This window comes from Poecilia reticulata, linkage group LG10, assembly GCF_000633615.1.
Source record: "Poecilia reticulata strain Guanapo linkage group LG10, Guppy_female_1.0+MT, whole genome shotgun sequence".
In the NCBI taxonomy this organism is placed as follows: domain Eukaryota; kingdom Metazoa; phylum Chordata; class Actinopteri; order Cyprinodontiformes; family Poeciliidae; genus Poecilia; species Poecilia reticulata.
The window spans coordinates 19,592,314-19,614,342 of NC_024340.1; the positions used below are offsets into that span (position 1 = coordinate 19,592,314).

At 35.3% G+C, this 22,029-nt stretch overlaps 2 protein-coding genes and 1 long non-coding RNA gene across 5 annotated transcripts; all 3 read right to left on the reverse strand.

The window, feature by feature from the left end:
- Window positions 1-3,935: 3,935 nt before the first annotated feature.
- LOC103471481 (uncharacterized) lies at window positions 3,936-6,850 on the reverse strand. 3 transcript variants are annotated; one of them, XR_001776973.1, is made up of 7 exons: window positions 6,652-6,850; window positions 6,469-6,565; window positions 6,224-6,377; window positions 5,250-5,606; window positions 5,034-5,163; window positions 4,597-4,652; window positions 3,936-4,505 (listed from the first exon to the last, which is right to left on the reverse strand). XR_001776973.1 is itself a non-coding variant. In XM_008420509.1 (6 exons), the coding sequence occupies exons 1-6, from the start codon at window positions 6,770-6,772 to the stop codon at window positions 4,386-4,388; spliced, it is 1,122 nt and encodes a 373-aa protein (XP_008418731.1). In that variant the 5' UTR covers window positions 6,773-6,850; the 3' UTR covers window positions 3,936-4,385. The 3 variants fall into 3 exon arrangements, 2 of the variants coding, with proteins under 2 accessions (XP_008418731.1, XP_008418732.1); XM_008420509.1 differs by having other exon boundaries at window positions 5,038-5,163; window positions 6,224-6,565; XM_008420510.1 differs by having other exon boundaries at window positions 6,224-6,565.
- Window positions 6,851-13,661: 6,811 nt separating this feature from the next.
- LOC103471756 (uncharacterized) lies at window positions 13,662-15,972 on the reverse strand. Its single transcript, XM_008420937.1, has 6 exons — window positions 15,933-15,972; window positions 14,915-15,277; window positions 14,286-14,498; window positions 14,052-14,177; window positions 13,905-13,963; window positions 13,662-13,787 (listed from the first exon to the last, which is right to left on the reverse strand). Exons 1-6 carry the CDS (start codon window positions 15,970-15,972, stop codon window positions 13,662-13,664), a joined length of 927 nt encoding a protein of 308 aa, XP_008419159.1.
- A 2,178-nt stretch (window positions 15,973-18,150) lies between these two features.
- Window positions 18,151-18,614, reverse strand: LOC108166644 (uncharacterized). Its single transcript, XR_001776985.1, has 2 exons — window positions 18,537-18,614; window positions 18,151-18,457 (listed from the first exon to the last, which is right to left on the reverse strand). It is a non-coding gene; the product is annotated as an uncharacterized LOC108166644 (long non-coding RNA).
- Window positions 18,615-22,029: the final 3,415 nt, after the last annotated feature.

The following is a 22,029-nucleotide window of genomic DNA, read 5'->3' on the forward strand; positions in this document are numbered from 1 at the left end:
TATATATTTAATTTAAATTACCAGAGTCAAAATCCTACCAATTTCTAGTCTGGTTCCATTTCCAAAGAATATTTTTCCACACGAGGCCACAGCGCAGTAAAAAATTCCAGAATCAGAGGAGTTGACAACTTTTGAGAAATTAAACATACAACTCTTCTCAGAGTCAGATCTCTTCTCACATTCATGATGTTTGTTTCCCTCCATGTTGCTCATATTTGGATAAGTATTATTTGATTTTACTTGGAACCAGAACATGCTGAAATCTTCAGAGCAAGCCGTCTTCTCAGAGTCAAACAAAACTGAACAGTGGAGGGTAGCCGTGTCTCCTGAGCGAACTGGATTGGATGTTGCAGGCTGCTGAATGACAGGGTAGTCGGATACTTTTGCAGTATCCCCTGCATAACAGAAGTTTAAAAGTCAGTTAAACTATATAAAAACACATGTAATGCTTTGTTAAATAAATAATAGACAGTTCAGTGAGACATACTTATAAAAATGTAATTTTGCTTAAAGTTAATTTTAAAATGCCAACTAGTTTGTTATATGTTATATGTTTCTATTAAGTCTACATATTGTTCTGTTTCCTACAGTTCTATTATGTCCATCAGGTAAAATTTTAGAAACAAATACTTAGAAAAACAAAGTTCTTTACCTATAACTATCCAATATGTCCCTCTCCATTCGATATTCCCTTTCCAAGCAGCGAGTGCACAGTGATAGAGTCCATCATCACTGTAGGACGCCTTCAACAATGTCAGACTGCTAAATTTTTGATTATTATTTACCTCCCATCTTGATTTAGAAAACTCTGGCTCAAATTCTGGGCTTTTAGGTTGTTGTTGTCTCACAGTCACTTTCAAAATCAGTCTCAGCGTATCTCCTGGTCTTTGCTTGTACCAGTGGATAACTCGTTCGTTGAACTCACTGGGCAGAGCACATTGAAAAGTCACAGATTCTCCAAGCTGAACCATCTTCATTGGTTTAAGAGTGTCTGAAGAGAACAAAAGCACTAAATGAAAAAAAGAAATTTTTAAGACATAGTTTGTATAATAATAATAATAATAATAAAAAAAAACTCACATCCTCGCTGAAGAAAAAGGAATGTAACCATTAACACAATCATCTTGACCCTGTCTCTTGGTAGGAATTTTGCTGGACTTTTAATTACTGTCGGTGGTGCTTCATTAGTACTATTGTATGTCACAATGTAAGATTATTCTCATTGGTTGTCACAAAAACCATATTTGGTGAATGCAAATTGGACATGTCGTACATATTTCCTGTCGCAGTTTTTTTTCCATTTCTTAGAAAAGCATATCACTTCAATCTTCTAGTTTACACACGACTTAAAAAAAAATCAAAAAGATTTTACGTCTACAGATGTTAACACCGAAGTATCAGATGCGGTTTTGTTTTTGTAGGTACTAATATTTGTTTAGAGCCACAGCAGCAGGGCTTCTGCAGCGGCTCTGTACTTCCAAATAACAGTTGGATGTAAAGGCAATATAAAAAGTTTACAGTGGTTTGTATGTCAGGTTTAGTAATTTATTAAAATGAGACCAAGATAAATCTGTAGAGATTTCATCTTCTACTGTTTGCATAACTCAATTAAAACACACACACACACACACACACACACAAATAAGGAAACATTTATGAGAAACTACAACAATGTTGTACACATCCTTAAACTAATACATATTGAAGTATCTTTTGATTTTATTGCAGCATCCAGTTATTTTTTTTAGGTGTACCTCTATCAGCATGGTACATCATAACTCAGCAATATTTGTTGAGGGTGCCCTCCACCCCTGTGTTGGTGGGGGTGGGGGAGATGATTTTCACTGGCTACCCTTGAAATCTGATTGGCCACGCTGCCGGGCCACGCCCATAAGAGCTGACAATCAATTTGTCCATAGCACACACAGATTAGCGCTTCATATTGGAATCTTCAAAGTGAAGATTAATTTATGTAGGATACTTTTACCTTCAAACTTTGATATGCTATTCATTGCAATATATGACTAGGGAATTTAGGTAACATTGCAGTTATAGCGGGCCACCATTCTACTATTGGTGCCTCTGCCTGGCACCCACAAGGAATCATGAATCTCTGTCATACCCGATGGGAAGAGCGTAGTCCAGGGGTGTCAGGCTCCAGTCCTCAAGTGCTTTTGTCTTAGATGTCTCTGCTTCAACACAGCTGATTTAAATGCTTTATGCCTATTCACCATGTCATAAAGTTCTGCTAAGAACCTATCATTTGATTCATTTGTCAGTCATTCAGCCTATTGTTAGTTCACACACATACATACATTTTCATAATTGAGAATAGTATGTCTGTATGCTTTGTGTGGATGTGTGTGTGTGATATTTTAGTAGTGTATATGCACAATCTTAGTCTTTTGTGTGTGTGAGACAGAAAAACTATGCATGTGTGATATTTTAGGTGTATATCTGTAATTTTAGTATTTTCTGTGTACTAGTCTTTAGTAGTGCATGTGAGACAAAACATAGTTTTTGTCCTAAACGGCCCCTCGTATGTCTCTCATGAAATTCACATATGAAAATCACTTGTGAAAACATGAAAAATGAGCAGACAGCTGCAGTCATCAAGGCAGATGGTCAGCTGCTTCAGAAATTAAAAGTGCAAGATGAACAGGATGTAGTGTGCTGTACAAAGACTCTGTACTAAAAACAAAACCTCTGATATCTTCATCAGACGCCACAAAGCTGCATGCAGGAGTTGCGTTGGTTTTCTGATATCTGTGGTACCTTGTCAGATTTTACTATCGTAATGCTTCTAGCACAGATCGTCAGAACACTGGGTGAAGACAGGTGATCTGTGTTGGCTTCTAGTTGTAAAAATCATATTAGCCTAATTGTAAATAGTTGATATAGTAAGATTAATAGTCTATTTCTGCAGGCATCATGAAGACGCAACATGTCGTTGACTGATAATCTCTCCATGCTGGACATAACATAGAAATACTCCACAATTATCAAAAGTAAAAAAAATCAAACTCAAGATTTGAAAATAGGAGGAATATGAAAGCTGGTTAATGAACACACCCAAAACTTGAACCAGTTACTTTGAAGTAACTGGATTATTTTAATTAAACCAGGATTAAACTTGAATAATTATTAGATGAATATACCTGTCTATTGCCATTCAGATAATTTGGAGGTGACAGATGTCCAGCTCCTACCTTTCACTGTCAAACCCTTCTTCTTAAGAAACACTGAAGTCATTGTTGCTTCCTGAACAATATGGCTCAAAGAAAAAGGCTGCAGTCCTTCAGTAGAACCAGCTCCTTCGCCTTTGTCACTCAATAGCTTCTTCTTTGAAGCATAATAATTTAACAAAAGAACATCTCTGCTTCTAGAATTTTTTAATTTTTATTTAGAAGATTTTGGTTTAGACTTCAGTCCACTGTTTGATAAACCTACAGAATTAATTTTCATCCTGAACCACTACAGCCACTTAAATATCCATCCATCCATCCATCCATCCATCCATCCATCCATCCATCCATCCATCCATCCATCCATCCATCCATCCATCCATCCATCCATCCATCNCATCCATCCATCCATCCATCCATCCATCCATCCATCCATCCATCCATCCATCCATCCATCCATCCATCCATCCATCCATCCTCTGCCGCTTATCCGGGGTCGGGTCGCGGGGGCAGCAGCTTCAGAAAATATGTAACAGATTAATAATCAATCTACTTTTTGAGGAGGGTGTATGAGATAAACATTTTAACATACTCACCAAATAAACAGCATGCATAGAGGGATCATAAAAATGCCAGTAAAAGTGAACTTGTTCTACAAAAGGACCCTGCATTTTGAGTGAAAGGTGGCATGTACACTCCACACTGAGTTACAAAAGATCAGACGACCATGACATACCATGACCCCATGAGGGTTATAATACACAGGGGCAAACCCTGTACCTAGTTATTACTTTAATAATAATATGACAGGTAATTGAAGTTCACAAAATGAAAATACATAAAACAAAGAACATACTGTACAATAAAGGAAACAAATTGTTGCGTAACAATTACAAATAGCATATACTGATTCTAACTGATTAGCAATACAAATGAATGTAATTAACATGGAAGTATAAACCAGAGTACTTCTAGGTTCTTTTTTTGACTACTTGTGTTGAAGTACCTATAAAGCAACCAATTTAGACAAAAACAAACAACATACATTTCAAAGAGACAGATACCGCATGCTATTAGATGCAGTTTAAAAAAAACATCCCTTAAAAATACAGATAATTTCAAATGGGTTGGGGTGCATTTTAAAATATTCTGCATAAAAAGCAGCTACATTTGATTTTTCACTGCAATATTTGTTGATGTTCAGATTTTAATTTCAGAGTAAAAGCACTCTTCTGTTTCCATTTTTTTCTTCCGGCCTTCACATTGTTTTTTTCTTGTAGAGAAATGTAATGCAGCATAGTTTTCGTTTCCACCTTCAGCCTGTGTAGAAGATAATAAATTACTGCATTTAGCTGTCTGAAATGGATACGAAACCACAAAAACAATACTTGTCCTCCATCATATTACTTACAGATATTTTCTGTGTCGAGCTGTGTACTGTTTCTTGTAAATTGATGCTTTCCATCCCTAATTATGAAAAATTGCAGGGTTATTTACAAAGGCCACTTAAACCTTGCTACACTTAACTTTTATTTACTTTGGTGATGTCAAGTTCAGAAAAATTTGAAGAAATAAGTTGAAGAATTTCTTTAAGACCAGTGAAGAGTCAAAAACCTTAGCAGCTACTTAATCTGAAAGACCGTGTCTATGTGAGAACGTTGGACCATAAGAAATAAAACACACTTTACACTGAACAAGCAAAACCAATAGACTACCGCTTAAAAAAGCTGTTGAGTGCAGAACATGTCTTGCAGTTCAATATTTTGAGCATATGGTCTCAGGCAAAAAAATGGAATAATAAAAAAAACACGAATGAAAATGGCAATCTAAATTTTGTTTTTGTCATACTTGCCATGGGATGGTTTTTGATCTGCTGTTGGAGCTTGGCAACAGATGAAAACAACACTTAAAATCAAAGAAAAGACCAGGCAGAATACTGCAGTCACCAGGGCGGTAAATTCAAAACTTGTGCTGCTTGCTAAAAACAACAAAAACAAAATAATTGTTCATAATCAATGCAATCATAAATGTATTTAATTAAAAGCATCAGAGACAAAATCTCACCAATTTCCAATCTGGTTCCATTTCCGATTAACAGTTTTCCACAAGAGGCGACAGCACAGTAAAATATCCCAGCGTCAGAGGAGCTGACAACTTTTGAAAACTGAAACAAACAACTTTTCTCTGTGTCAAATCTCTTCTCACATTCATCACGTCTGTTTGTGTCTGTGTAGATCACGTTCGGATAGGCATTATTGGATTTTGCTTGGAACCAGAAGATGTTAGGATCTTTTGAACATGGCATCTTCTCAGAATCAAACAAAACTGAACACTGAAAGATAGCAGTGTCTCCTGAACGAACTGGATTGGATACTGCAGGCTGCTGTATCACAGTGTAGTGGGAGACCCTTGCAGTATTCTCTGCACAACACAAGAAAAACATAAAAGTCAATTAAACAATGTCAGAATCATATTCAATGGTTTCAATTAAATAATAGTTTGTTCATAGGCTTCTATCAAGTCTACATATTGCTCTGTTTCCTAGTTTTATATCCATACATTGAAGTTTTAGAAGTAATTTAAATCACTATCACTATTAAATATTTTACAATGTTCCAGATATGTCACTTTCTAAATCAGTTTCAGAGCATCTCCAGGAGAATATATGCTGTACAACAATTTTATGTACAAACATGTTCCCTGTTTGTACCAGTGACTGTCTGTGGTTGAACTAAGAATAGGGCAGAGCACAAAAGAAAAGTCACAAATTCATCAAACTGAACCAGCTTTACTGTTACTAGAATGTTCCAGAAAATGTAAAGTATCTTGTTTATTTTAGCATTTCTCATTTTATATTTTAAATGTACCTGTTGCTCCTCACATGTATAGGCTAATAACCAAAATGAGTACTTATGTTATTTCATAAGTACTCATAATTAAGGAGGCTTGGTTAAGTTTTCATATTGTTAACAATATCTTATTTTACTTTCATGACATAGTCAATTGCAAACTTTATAGAAGTATGCTGTATTATTTACCTTTGAATGTCAAATTTGCAGCACTCCATTCAGGATTCCCAGTGGAAACCTTGCTTGCACAGTGATATATCCCCAAATCCTCTCGTGTTGTCCTCAACATTGTCAAGTTTATTTCCTTTTTATCATCAGTAACTTTCCATCTTAAGTCAGAAAACTGTGTTCCAAACACAGAATTTGTTATTTTTTGTTGCCTCACAGTCAGTTTAACAATTTGTCTCAAAGTATCCCCTGGACTCTGCTTGTACCAGTAAACGACTTGTTGGGTTAACTTAAACTTTGGCATAGCGCATGGAAAAGTTGCAGGTTCACCAAGCTGAACTCGCATCACTGGAACCAGAGAACCTGAACAAAAAGAAGACATATTACATGAAAGAACCCCCATCTCAATATAATCACAAAAAACTTGCAACTGATTCAAAAGCACTCACATGCCTGTCGCAGAAACAGCAGTGTAGCTAATAGAACAAACATCTTCATCCTCCCTCTTGCAGTCGCACAAACAACACTGTTATTTTTAATCTGACTGGGAGGAGCTTCAACATCATACATGTCATACACATCTTTCCGATTGGTTATCAAAAGTTATAATCTGAAACATCTAGTGACACTTTGCTCTTCCTGTCACAATGGTTTTGCCAACTTTAACTAAACACATAAATGTTTAGCAAAGTATTTAAAAAATATGTTTATATTTGAAAGTAAATGGCATGTTAGGCTATCCTACATTATTATTACTTTAAGTAGTTTGGAGAAAAACAATGCTGTACCTCTCCTTTTATTGATTGTTGTATTGCTTGATCTATGACAATAGCTTTAATAAGTATGTTTTGAATATAAACACTATTCTCATTAGTCCAACAGAACAAATGTAATCAAGTCAGCCGTTGGATGCCTTTGTGTTGTTTATTCTTAATCACAAATTTCTGGACTTGTCATGGTTGTGTATAAGTCAGAAGCTCCTTTCACTAGATTCTAATGAAGCCTTTGAAGCTGCGTCTGGTGCTGACTGAAGATGCATTAGAGGTTGATAGAAACCACGATGGACAAGCTTATGGTTGTGATGCCCTTAACAGGAAAAGGGGCCCCTACATCATTCAAGGCCAGCCTAAAACACCTTTGTTGGTCTTGCATGATGAGTCAGAGCCATTGCACTGCACATTTCTCTGTTGGCTGCGAGAGACAAACAGGGAGATTAAATTAATGAGGCTTTAGTGGGGACAAAGCTTTTCCATTTCAAGATGGTTGATTTTATAATAAACCTTAGAGGCTATTTTTATATCCATAGGCTATGCTCTATCGGAGGAGTTTTTCTGATTTCTGCTCTTCATTGTGAACCGACCTGTAGCACCTGCTCATGTGTTTGCAGGTCTACTCCACAGCTGCACACTGAGCGGATCTATGAAGTGCTTGGCTGAAGCAGAAGAGCAGACGGCAAAAATGAGCTTCTTTACTCCGGGATGACTGTGGCTTTTCCACAGGCTAATCCTCCGGCCACCCACCCATCCACCCACCCACCAGGGAAATCCCTGGTAGTCCTGTATTCCAGTCTGCCCCTGCTTCCAGTAATAAGATAACTAAAGACAGTTTTTATTATGACTTTAAAGACATGGATAAAATAATTTTCCTGGAGTCCTTTTTTTGTAGTCTGCAAAAAAATTATATTAATATTAAATGGTGATGCTAAAGAAGTGGTCCATGTACCGTAGTTGTGAAGTCTATAGGTTTGGTTTAGAGTGCAAAGCTCTTAATGATGAAGCTCAACCATACATGAAAAAATTCATGACTATTTTTTTCCCCAAAAGAGCACTTTGCTCTGAAGTAAAGGATCTCTCAGATTCCTCCCATGTTCAGCTAGTTCTCAGTTACAATTGGAGTAACTTGGAGCTCAACTTTCCTCCTTTATTCCTGATGTTAATCTATGTAAAAAAAAAAAAAAAAAGTATTTTGTCTATTCTATAGTTTGATATTCATCCTAAAAAACTAAAATATATATGTCATCAAAAGAGTGGTAATTTGGGTTTGTAAGTTTCATACTCCATGTTTAAGTTTTATATTTAATCAAAAGCACATCTTGTATTGCTGGAACTAGGTTTATTTGTATAAAGTTATACAAACCTTAAATGTTAAATCGGAAGAATACATTTTAAATATTTTTATCGTACATAAATTCTAAAAAGACGACGTTTGCCAGTTAGCATACTGGATTTTCTAACTATTGTGATGTAAAAAGAAAAGACATATATGTATGCCAGATTTTCACATGTTTGAATATTCCTTGAATTTAACCCGAGAGTACAAAATTTCCTCAGTTTGAATCTTTTTCTTCTTTCTTCCTTGTTTCACTTTTGCTCCAGAGAAATCTAATGCAGCATGACTACTGTTTCCATCTTGATCCTGCAAAGTAAAAAAGTTATATTGTGATGTTGAAATCATTCATTTATTCCAGGTACTGGAAATGACTTTACGAATACAGCAACAAGAAATTTAATTACTCACAGTTTCAGGTAATTGTTTGCTGATGTCATTCCTTTCCTGTGAAGTGGTAGTTTCCCTTCCAGCTGAAAGTAAATGCAGGAAAATTTAAATGTAGACATTTTTTACAATTTCTCAAAATTTGATCACATTTACTGAACATTTTGATTTAATCCTGTTAGTAAAGCTTGTAACTTCAATATAACGGAGTTTGTGTGGTTATGCTATAAAAGCACAATCTTTACTGTTTGTTTGAACTTTTTCTAATCTCCAAACGAGATTGTCAAACTTGATCAATAGTAATAAGATGAGGTAGCTATAAGTATATATTTAATTTAAGACACCATGATGGCACTGAGTTTATATGGTGCAAGTAATGTGAAACCATAATTATTTAAAACAAATATGAGTTCACAATTTTCCCCAAAGGTAGGTTTATTTAAAGCAGACCATTGCTCTAACATTATTTTCACTCTACTCTTGGTGTAGTCAACTCCAACTTACCGTTCAAGTATTTACATCCAATCCTTAGAGGTTGGCAACAGATGAAAACAATATTCACAATCACAGAAACAACCAAGCATATTGCTAATATCACAAGGATTATAAGCTGAAGACCTCCAGATTGCGCTAGAAAAAAAGAAAAAAATATATTGGACAACCCCGTTTGTTACATGATAGGTATATGATTCTATATGTGGAGGAGAAACGCTTACAAATCTTACTTTTGGTGGCATTTCCAAATAAAATTTTTCCACATGTAGCAATGGCACAGTAGTAAAATGCGGAGTCAGGGGAGGTAATGTTCTTAGAAAAGTGATAAAAACAACTATTTTGACTGTCAGATTTCTTCTTGCATTCACCACGTTTATTATTGTCAATGTAAATGATGTCAGGATGAGATTCTTCTGCTTCGGCTCTAAGCCAGAACACACTGAGATCCTCTGAACACATTTTGTTGTCTAGATCAGTGAAGACTGAACACTGTAGATTCCCATGATCTGCGGAGAGGCCCGGTTCTAAGACTGTCGGCTGGTGAAAAACTGTGTAATGTGATGTCTTCATAGTATTTCCTGGAAAGTGCACAAACAGTTTGGAAAACAATTCAACACACATGAAGCTACATGTATTTTGTTTTAAATAAAACTGATGGGTAATGACTAAATTTGACAATAAAATATCCATTTACTATAGTTTAAGTTAAGAAATCTTCACACAACTAAGAAAAAGTTTTCTGTCTCTAGATAATTCTTAACATTTTGTACCCATTTTAAAGCCAGGTGTATTTGTAAGGTTTCAGATCATATAATTTACCTCTCGCGATCAAATATGTCCCCTTCCATTTATTGGTTCCGGTCCAGTCCATAACCGCACAGTGATAGGTTCCCTCATCCTCTTGAGTTGCTCTTAAAATCTTCAGACTGCTAAATGTTTCATTAACACCAGCCACCCATCTTGAGTCAGAAAACTCTGGTGAAAGCACAGAGGTTGCAGGCTTTTGGTGTTTCAAAGTGAATTTTACGATAGGTCTAAGAGTTTCTCCTGGACTCTGCTTGTACCAGTAGACTAGTTTTTGGCCGACCTCAATATTTGACAAATCACAGTTGAACATCACAGATTCACCAAGTAGAACTGGCTTCACTGGAATAACAGTATCTAAAGAAAAATAAAAATATAATGTTATCTTGAACAAAATGCACATCATGACAAAAATCTAGAAGTACTCACATGCGCAACGAACAAGAAGCAAAGTACCCAGTAGCGCAATCATCTTTGTACTGTCCCTTCAGCGACCTTGCTGGTACTTTAATAGTTGTGGGAGGAGCTTGAAAATGGCCAAACTATGTGTGTCAAAGTGTCAGATTCTTTTATTGGTTGTTTCAAATTAAAGATTTGGTAATGAGTAGGAGGTTTCTCTCTTCCTGCATACTGGTCTTTTTCAGAACTTAAAATACTTACAACTCCATTTTTGACTTTGTTCTCATTAATTTAAAGACAGTTGTAAAAATTTTACATATTATGAGGATATTATGTTTTATTGTATTCATGCAAAGAAGTGGTGCTTCCCATCATCGTATATATCAGTAGAAAATAAATCTACTGTGGTCTGTAGATCCTCTCTAATTGGATGTATAGTGTATTCACACATATTTATTATTATAAATTTTATTAAGGTTGAAGCTTGAAGAAGATCAATTCTCAAACATTTTATAAGTAAGTCCCTTTAGTGGTAGGACAATAAGTCTTGAATAAAGGAACCTTCCTGTGCATCAGTACTGCAACTTTAGTTGAACAGTGCAGTTTTATAACAGGTTTTAATTTTATGATTCTGAGATTTCCAGGTTTGTGTGACAAAGCGGTTCCGTTTGTGTTCACCACTCAAATATATTTCTTATTTATCCAATATTTTTATAGTTGGTCATAATGCTTGAAATTAAACATTGCTGTTGCAGCTTTGCTTCACTCACTTGTTTATGGTTTTGTTTGTGGTAGCATTATGTTACAGTCCTCATATGCATACGTTTTAGAAGCTAGCACTTCTGGACCACTGGATGAATATGAATGTTTCAATGTACAATTTTGTAAATAATATTTTTTGTTTTTACTTACCGTTGTTTGTCCCTTTTAGATGCTACAGCCTAAGCTGTAGCATCTGGAAGGGACCAGCTTAGCATTTTCTGCTTATATGGCTGTATGATGTCACTGATTGTGTCAATGGTTCTACCAAATAGACGGTTGTCTTTGTTTCATTTTTGTTTGCTTTAATATATTAAGATCTGGCTTCAAAATAAAACTGCTTTAAGAAAGAATTTTGTAATAATCAGCACAAAAAGTATTAATGTCATCACATAATGCAGCAGCAACTACCAAATGTGTTCAAGGATTGTCTTACATTTTGAAAAAGTGCTTTTATTACATTTTGAAGTCAGATTTTATTACATTATTGCATATTGTGGCGTTACAAGGTTTGCGTGTGTAAGGCATGCTATCAAGTTTGCACCTTCTTTAAAAAATTTTAACTTTTTAAAAGTCAAACCCCAAAGGCTTCCGTCAGATTCAAGGAACAATAATTTCTGTGGCTGGTTTGTAAATGATGAAAGGATTGCAGCCAAAGTAACTGTTTGCATATTTAATACTGGAGATTCTCTCCATCAAAAATAGAGGAAAGGAAGGAGACAGTCAGAAACTAAACTCTGTAGCTCAAGAGTAAGTAGGCCTGAAACTGTGAACATCTGGCCTACTCTGTCACCCTCTGGCACAGAGAGTACCAGGTGTACCGGCATGTTTATGAAGTAGGCCTAATTGATATTCATTGTCTGAGAGTAAAAAGTTACATTAACCATCAATGTCCTTGTAAACCAACTATTCGTGGAATGGCTTGTATCACACACCACAACATGCAAACACATAGCACTACTTAGGACGTTGTTTCCATCTCAAGTAAATGCTGTCACCTTACTTTATAGATCCATTATTTATTTATAGCCAGCACAAACATTCTAATTTTAAAGTAATTATTGACTAACAAATGTCTAAAAATTATGACAAACTTTTTGCTAAATCTCAGCTATGGCTCTTCCCTCCCTAAAAAAGACAGTAGTCGTTGCAGCTGATTTGAATCTGTTTGTAGAAACTCTGTTACTCTCTGGTATCAGAAGCTGCCTTTACGAAGCAGTGGCAGCTACATGTTGAGATGGCTGTTTCTCGATTCGTCACCTTTCCAGCTATTTCATTAATACGAGTTAAAGCTTATTATAAATCTTGTCATTACAAGATCATTTTTTGTAAGTGAAATCTTTTCTCATAATTATGACATCTTATCTCATTATTATTATGAGATAAGGTGTCTATTTCTTTGGTGAAACCAATTTCACCAAAGAATTTCTGTGGTAGAAAAGGAAGACGCACCAATGTTTTCAAACCTTTATTTCTATCACAAAGAGTTTCTGCATAGCAAGCAAAAACAAAAAGAAAATCATGATTACAATATTTTATCAGACTAATAAAAAAGCAATACAGGTGTGGACTAAAACAGTTTAATGTCTGCTTAAAGATTATTTTAAAAAGGTTAGCCTTTATTTAATCTGATAAACAAACCTAATAAGAATGCGTAAAATGGATTGAATATTTCTTGATTCAAAAAAAAGAAGAAAAAAATTAATTGAGAACACAGCTTGAACTTCAAAAATGTCTTTAGCAAAATAATGTAGTATGGTTAAAATCTGCCAGCATGCTATGAACTTTACTAATTAAAATTTTTATGTAAACACATCTTCAAAAATGAAAAATGTACAGTTAAGTCTAAAACTGTCCAAAACACTGGCAGATATAGGTTCAAAGGAATCTCTTAATTTCTTTTGTCTGGAAGTAATACTAACACTGTAGACTGACCTCTAACATAAATCTGATAAAGAATGTGAGAAGGTACATTAAGAAGGTCTTTCAACATCAAGGAGTCCAAGGTCAGAATAAAAGACAAATCCTCCAAATAACAGTGAATAGATGCAAACAGATGGTCAGCATTTACAAGAAAAACTTGATTACTGCAATTCCAATAACACATTTTTATTGATTATTGAATATTTGACATTACTTTTTTTTGACAATATACATTAAAATTAATATTTATTTGTTTCATCCTAGACTAAGGCTATTAATATAAGTGGATCTGGTTTTCACCAGTTTCTTATTTCATTTGAATCTAATACATGTCCTATAATGGACATTTGGGATAAGGGTTTAAACTGACAACAGCAGTGATGAGACAAACTACTACTGCTACCGTCGGCCTCGAATTCAAGCTTACATACAAGTTGATGCACAAAATAAATATGCGCAACAATATTTATTGAATATCCCTACATTTTAAGGGAATGGGGCTTTTTTAAAAACATATTTTTATATTTATTTCAGTACAACATACACAAACCCTTGCTCGGGGAGACCCATGGAGAAGTATTCATATTCAGAATTTGATCTGGGAGTACACACTTTCTTCTATGTTCATCTCCATAGCTTTCCTCCCCGTTTTCCTCTCTTTGCTCTCTGAAAAATTTAACGCAGCATAGTTGCCATTATTTTCATCCTCGACCTGTGTAGCAAACAAATGGCTCATTAAAAGATCCTTTTTATAAAGACGTTTTATTTAAATCTTGAGTATCCACTTTGTAAAACAAATAATTTTTCATTTTATCGTATCAATACTTACTCTGTCTGCATTTTGCTTGATCGTATTACGTCTTGTTGGTAAAGAGGTGTTTTCTGTTCCTGGAGTGGAATAGAAATATTAACATTACAGATGGATAGATGGAAAAACTACAATATTTAATATTTTTATGTAAGAAACAACACTTACCTGTAAATTGTTTGCACATTGCCCTGGCAGATCGGTCACAGAGAAATGCAATGTTTACAATCACAGAAGTGATTAGGGAAGTCACAGCAATCAAAAGGAGAATGACTTCAAGTGATAACCCTTTTTCTACAAACCAAATGAAAGTAAATCAAACTCATGTGTCGTAATTTCATTGACTCAAAGTGTATATAACTCTCTTTTAAAGACGGAAAAAAAACCCCCAAAAAAACATACCAGTTTCCAGTTTGGTTCCATTACCAAAATGTGTCTCTCCACAGTAAAATGGTGCAGCATCTGAGGACATGATATGTCTCATAAAGTGATGAAAACAATTCATTAGAGAATCACACCTCTTCACATCTCCACATTTGTTTTCATTAGTACAGTTGATTTTTGCACTGAACCAGAGCATGTTGATATCTCCTGGACATATCCTGTTTTTAGTATCTGAGAGAAGTGAACATTGCATTGTCACTGAATCTCCTGGATTCTCTGGATTTGATACTGTTGGCCTTTGAACATCAGTATATTTTACAGTCCTTGCAGCATTTCCTGCAAAATACAAATTTGTAAATCAAATAAGACCACAGACCACAGTTTAAAAGTGTTTTGAAACATATCTTAAAGGAATCCACTCTATGTTGCTCACAATTTTGGAATGAGTCAATTTTACAGCGAGCAATTTGAAATGTCTCTTTTACTTTGGCATTTTAGATTTTTCTGTTGGTCCTCATGTATGAGGACAAAAAACAAACATTACAACTAAATTTGATCTGAGATGCAAAATAAGGAAGCTTAGTAAGACTTCTTTTTAAAAATTTTATTTTGTTCTGTAGTAAAGCTAATTGCATACCTTTATTAAAATATGTTGGATTTTGTTTTACCTTTCAATATCAAATTTGTTGCACTCCATTCAAAATCCACAGCTGAAGATTTTATTGCACAGTGATATGTTCCAAGATCTTTATTTGTTGTCCTCAAAATGGTCAGCATGGCAGTTTTATCATCATTATTAATTCTCCATGTTATGCCAGAAAACTGCTTTCCAAACTTGGAGATTGTTGGTTGTTGGTGTTTCATGGTCAGTTTAAGAAGCAGCCTCAAAGTATCTCCTGGACTCTGCTTGTACCAGTAGATGTCTTTTTGGATAAACTTGAGCTTTGGCAAAACACATTGAAAAGCCGCAGGTTCACCAAGCTGAACTTGCATCACTGGAATGAAACAATCTGAAGAAAAAGAAGACATATTAAAATAAGCGATCTTTATGTTATAGCAAAATCTTGCAACAAAATTGAAAGCACTCACATGTCCGCTGTAGAAAAAGCAGTACAACTAATAGCACCAACATCTTCATCCTCTCTCTTGCAGTTGTACAGACGACACTATTTTATCAGACTGGGAGGAGCTTGTTGTTGCTGCAGGCTCGTGCCTTAAGCCAACTAATTTCACAGAGCACACCTGTTAATGGGCGCTCTTCCTCTTTGTTACAACGTGCACTTGTTACTGACTCAGGTTGATTTTAGTGTCTCATCCGAGTCCCAGGGGTGTTGTTTTATATATAATGTTTGGCTAAAGGATCTTATAAAACGTGTTCCACCTTTTACTCCCCAGAGTCAAGCATCATAGCTATTTTATGACCATCAAAAAACTTTGAGGTGACGGATTAATTGAATGTCCACAACATCTTTTAGAGTTTTCTGTATGCTAAATATATCTCCTGAGCCCCTTTCACCTTGTTTCAAGGCCTTTCTGTCTCGCTGAGATGTAGGCAAGCTGACTGCACAGAAGGAAGTCCCCAGTTACTCATCTTTGTCTCTGTCTTAGGTTTTGGGGTCTGGAACCCAGATGATGAGAGAAGTCTGATTTGAGGAGTTGCTCAACAATCTATTTCCAAATCAGCAAACTCTGAGGCGTTGGTCATCTCTGGTCTCCTTTTAGTTCCTCTTTCCCTAACTTTTACCTACTATCTACCTTCAACACAACATCAGTGATCTTTGATTGCAGTAACACATTTTAACTGCAATTAAAATATGTGCAGTTAAAATTTGATTGCTGTTAATCAAATATAGGTGCAATTAAATTTGATGAATCTAATTAATCAAATTTAACTAGCTTCAGAAGCTATTAGCTCTATTCTTGTATAAAGCTCTTAATGACCAACCTCAGTTGTACATTAAAAAGTCGTAGCTCTATATTTTCCAAATGAAGACTTTGATCTCAAATACAGGTTTAATGTTAATTTCTTAGTTTCTAAAAGCGCAATAAAAAGAGGACTTCTCCACTGTCCACTTTAACCAATTTGTCTAGAAAGTCTGGTTCATTTGGGGAGGAGTGAATGCGCTATCAAATTCCAATGTGGACCAAAAAAGTGAACTCATGTCCACATAAAAACCTAGGTCTCAGTTTGGTCGAAGTGAACTCATATTAGTTGGAATGTGAATGCGGGTACCAAGTGGGCCAGAGATCGCTACAAAAGCAGGAAGCAAACTATACTACAGGGAATTCTGGGTCAACAAAGCCAAAGTAAATGCAAAAGTCTAGCACTACAGACAAAAATGTCTGTTAAACTATGAATAAAACAACGTATGAACGGTGTAGTGAGATGTCTTCAAAGTATTTCCTGGAAAATTCACAGACAGTTTGGAAAGCAATTCAACAAACATGAAGCTACCAGCATTACCTAGTTGGTAATATCAATTCTCCTTTGCCCAGTATACTGTGTTTCATTATTTCTCCCCTCCAGTCAAAACCTCTTTCATGTGACTATCTGTCATGCAGCTGCAAAACCACTGTGTTAAGGCGTGGCCACTCATATATCTCCAATCAATCTTGTGAGATCTTGGGCTTCTTTGTTGATTGAATAAGTCTGAAACATGATTAGCATTGCACCACTGTTGCTTAAAAACATACATAAACAAACCCATGCAGAATCAAAAGTACACATTATTCAATGAGTAAATGGTGGCATTCCACTCTGGTTAATGTTTTAGGATTGATTGTTATGCAGAGGCACTGTCTGGTACAAACTTCATAAAATGATGTCAATAGTTTTCATGATTCAGCCTGTGGTTGGGTTGGAGTGGAGGGTATTAATACACCTCTCTATACAGATACGGTACAAGTATTTATAAAGTTTGTAAATAGTTAAAATACAATCTTATAGCAAATTTATTATTATTTACTTTGACTAAGCAGTTTTGATTTATTTTTTGGCCATGGAAATACTTCTATACTATTGCAACACTCTCACTGTCATTGTTGTGTAAAGCAAAAGACAAGAATAAGCATAAAATTCTATGTCAGATATGTATATATCTTATTCTACACCTCTCACACCTGTCACTGTGTTACAGCTGCTTCCTGCATAAACCCACAAAGCTTCAAAGTCTGCTCAGCCTTTCATTGGCTGTCTGTCACAGAGCTCTTGAGATTTCTGACAGGTGAGGCTTTTGCCAGTGACTGTTCTACCTCAATCCCTCACGCTGCCTTGGTATTTTCAGAAACCACTCTGAAAGCATCTGATCCCTGGCTTGCCGTGTTTTATGAAAAAGCCTCAAGCCTCCCTAATGAAACTGAGCACTCAGTTATCCAGATTCTCATCCTTGTAAACTTGAATAACGTGGCCTGTTTTTTTTTTTTTTGTAAAAGAACACAATTTAAGTTTTCAGACTTGCATTTAAACCTGCAATAGACTTGTGCATAGAGTTAAAAGTAAGGATGATTTTCTATGCTATAGTAAAAACTTAGGGAAAAGGAAACCACAGTGGATTAATACTGAAATAGTCTTTTAAGCATATTAGTTGAGTATTTTTATTTGATTTGTTTTACTGTGCCTGGACCAGGGCAGCTTTCAGACTTTTAAGTAACCATGAAAATGTATATAACTAAAGCCTGACTGAAATTCAATCATCTAACAGGACATACTAAGCAAACAAGCAACACAATGGCTAAAATTTAAATAAATTTTAAATTTTGAAACAGTATATGTAAAGTTAGGACTTGCACTTTAATGGTGCTGTAATACTTTCTAAAACAATGCTTCAAAATTACACTTAAGCATAAAGAAATTATATAAATAATAAAAACAGACAGATGATGATTACTTTTATATATTTTGTTTACTAAGAGCTTATACAAATACAGACATATTTTTCTTTTAAGCAAATGAGGGCAGGATAACAGTACATACATACAAAATATACAATTTGGAAAAAAATAAAGTGCATTTTAAAATTAGTCTTTAGATAACAATCAGAAACGTATAAATTAGCTTAGACTTTTCACACCCCAAGAACATTAACTTCTGTGTAGATGACATCTTGCTCTTCAGATGCTGTGGCCCCTGTTCTTTTTTTGCTGGCTTTTCTTTTTGTGGAAACTGATGAATAAACCAAATCCTCATGTGACTGAGGACACAGAAGAAAACATAAATAAAACACATAATTTTGCATCTTATTATCAAATTATATTCTTATTTATTATTACCTTCTGACTTTCTGGATTTCCTTTGATTGGTTCATGTACTTGCAGCGCAACTGTGTCTAAGTTGAAAAAAAAAAACAACCATGTAAAGCATTGTGTCAAGTTTTCCAGCTCATTTTTTTTGCATCAGTATCTGAGTGACAACTTACCATTGCGAGAACCTTTTAACTGTTTATTAATTTCTATGACTAAGTATATGAGAAATGCTATAATAGCCAGACAGAAAGCCAAAGCAGCACTCAGTAGACAGGCAACTGTATAGTAATTTCTTGAATCTCCCTTGTTTTCTGCTGACATGAAATAAAAGAAGTTCTGTAACCAAAGACTCATTTAATATTTCACTTTCAGTGTTATGAAAAATAATTACCTTCAGTGATAGTCTTTGGTTTTTCTGTAGATGTGTTCTTGTCATCCTTTGTCACAGCACAGTGATACATCTGAGCATCAGACAAGCTGAAGTTCCTGAAATGGCTGTAGAGACATCCTTCAGAGTAAAATTTGAATCCACTTTCCTCAGCATTGTCAGTGGAGTTGAAACCTGGAAAAGTCTGAATTGAATCGGCTCTAAAACAGAGCAGATTTTCATCTTCAGGACATGAATTATTTTGAGAGTCACGGAGGGCTGAACAATGGAGAGTCACTGAGTCATGGAGATGAGCTGGAACAGATGTGGGGACTGTGGTGACAGCAGATTCTAGATTCACAGAAATAAAATATATATTTTTAGAAACATTAGAAAAGCCTAAAAACATTTACAAAGAAGAACTTCAGTTGATTCTAAAATAAATAAATTAATAAACATTTTATAATGTTTTTCTATTGACTTACCTATAACTGTCAGGGATGTTATGTTCATAAATGTCCTGTTTCCTTTATAGACTCTAAGACAGAAATAAAATCCAGAATCACTTAGCCTCACTTTTGTGATCTGCAACACATGAAATCCAACAACTGGCCCAACTTTAATATGAGAATATATGTTACGAGGTTCGTTTAAGATTTCAGGGGTATTTCCAGACTTGATCCTGATCCAAAGTATATCTCCAGCATTCCTGCGTGCGCATGTCATCCTCACATATTCTCCTGCATAAACAGTCTTTGTGTCAGTGGTTGGGTATTCTTGACAACCTGAGCAATCATTAAAGAAAACATAAATTTTACACATCACAGATAGATAATCATAAAGTAACAACAGAAATTGCAGATGTGGATTAAATCTGAGGAGTTAACTTACAACCATCTTTGAGCATCAGGAGTAAATAAATGAAAAGCATTGTTTTCTGGTGATCCAACAGAAGATTGATGTGATTCTGTGACTTTATTAGCTATGATTCAACTAAATGTGACCATATAAACTGGGAGGAGCCAGTTTTAGGGAACCTTGATTGGCTGAAATTTAGAACAATCTTGTTGCCCTTTTCCTTTTCTACCACAATGGAAATAAGGTGAGACCTCTCTCAGACACAAAAGCACTAAACAAAAAAACATCAGTAAGCTGCTGTCATTTCAAGGTAGATTCTCATTGTGGTTTTATGTCAGACATAGTTATAAAAAGCTCAAAAGCTCAGTTTATGGTCGCATGGCATTTAGATTTTTTTCATCTCATCTTTTCTTCACTTTCAGTGTAAACCAAAATGCTCTAAAGCAAGCAAGAAAAAATTAACAGTTTGTCTAAAAGATAATTTCTCAAATATATATTAACTTACTATGCAGCCTCTTATAGGCAGTCATAAGGCCCCAAAACACTTTGCAACCTTGTTTTTCTCTTTTGTTATCTGTATGAAGACTCCTGCCACTGTCATGCCTGCAACCTCACAAAATGAGCTGAGTTTCTCCAAATATGTGTGAAATGTTTGAGCAACATTCTCATTCGACTTTCCATGATGTCGACTTTGGTGTTATATATCAGAGCAACACGAGGGTGACTAAGTTGAAATGTTATGCAAAGTTGAGTCATCTTCAAGGAGGCTCAGTCGTTGGTGCCACAATGTGATTAAGTTAGTGAAAAGACCTACTCTTCAACTTCACTTTTCCACTGACAAAAATAGCATTTTTATGAAAGACTTTTCACTTTGTACAGGGCTGCCTGGATGCAGACTGAATTTCTACAATTTTCCTTTAACAAAACAATTCCACAGATTGTGGAACACGTTCTTCGCGTGTTGTCTTTCTTTCAAAAATACCGCATGTGTAATGAACTGAAGTAATTCTTCATAACTGTGACACATGGGATTTTCCTCAATGTGTCATGACAATAAGAACTTTGAGCTTTGTACAAATTTAATTTATCTAAAAAAAAACCCAGCTATCTTGAAAATGTGCATAAGAAAACATCTTTCATCAATAAACGTAAAGAAATAATAATTTGTTCCAATCGCTTCACATCTTATTTCACAACATGCACAGGAAAATAAAACATTAGCATAACAGAGGCATTAATCCTAAATGATGAGACTAGTGGAAACGTCATATTTTAAACTATTATTGATGCAATTAATAAAAGACACCACAGTTTCTATCAGACAACCTCATGTTTGAGAAGTTGTGGTTGGTATGATTCAGATATGATGTGATTTCTTAACACATGTCATCACAGGGAGCCTTCAAGAATGATGCATTTTGCTCTGGGCCCAAAACCCAACGTGCACAAAGCTTCATCCCTTCCATCCAGTTTGTCAGTAGAACAGAAATCACTTTCATTGTGCTTTTAGGCTTAATTGCTACAAAAATGTCTGGACACATCTTGTAACACTGATGTGTCCATAAGATGAAGCACCTTAGAACATTGTTAAAAGATGTTGTGCAGAGTTTAGCTGGATGAGACATCTTTCAGTTTTGACATACAAAGAGGCTTTGCACTTTTCTTTCCATATTTCACACACCAGTACAATTTGAGAAATTTGTGCTTTTTTATGTTTTATTTGGAGGCCTTGCTGTTTTTGGTTTTGTAATGCATTCAATAGGTTGTTGTGTTTATATATACTGCTCAAAAAAGTAAAGGGAACACTTCAGTGTTCACTTAAATGTTAAAGTGTTCCCTTTATTTTTTTTAGCAGTGTATATATATATATATATATATACTGCCACCCCCTGAAAAAGTCCCTGCCACCCTCTTGCCACCCCATAAATATTTTTTCTAGATCCGCCCCTGTATATGTGCGTGTGTGTGCGTGTGTGTCTGTAAAAAGCAGAGAACATGGCTGATCATATGTTGTAACTGTAAGAACACAGAAAAACAATGACTGATTGAATATTAATAGCCAATCATTCCAAGTACACCTCGCTGCAGCAAACAGAAAGGGGCGGGGACGGTCCGTCCCCGAAATGGGACCATTGCACTCCGGAAGTGAAGAGGGCGCTATTTCCTATGCTATCCGCGGTCTCCCTTTTAAATTTTCTTTTGAAATCTGTGATATAGCTTCATCTGTAGGAAGGAGTTTCACTTTCAGCATGTATTTCAACTTCTCTTTTTTATTTACTTCAGCGCAGCTCACAG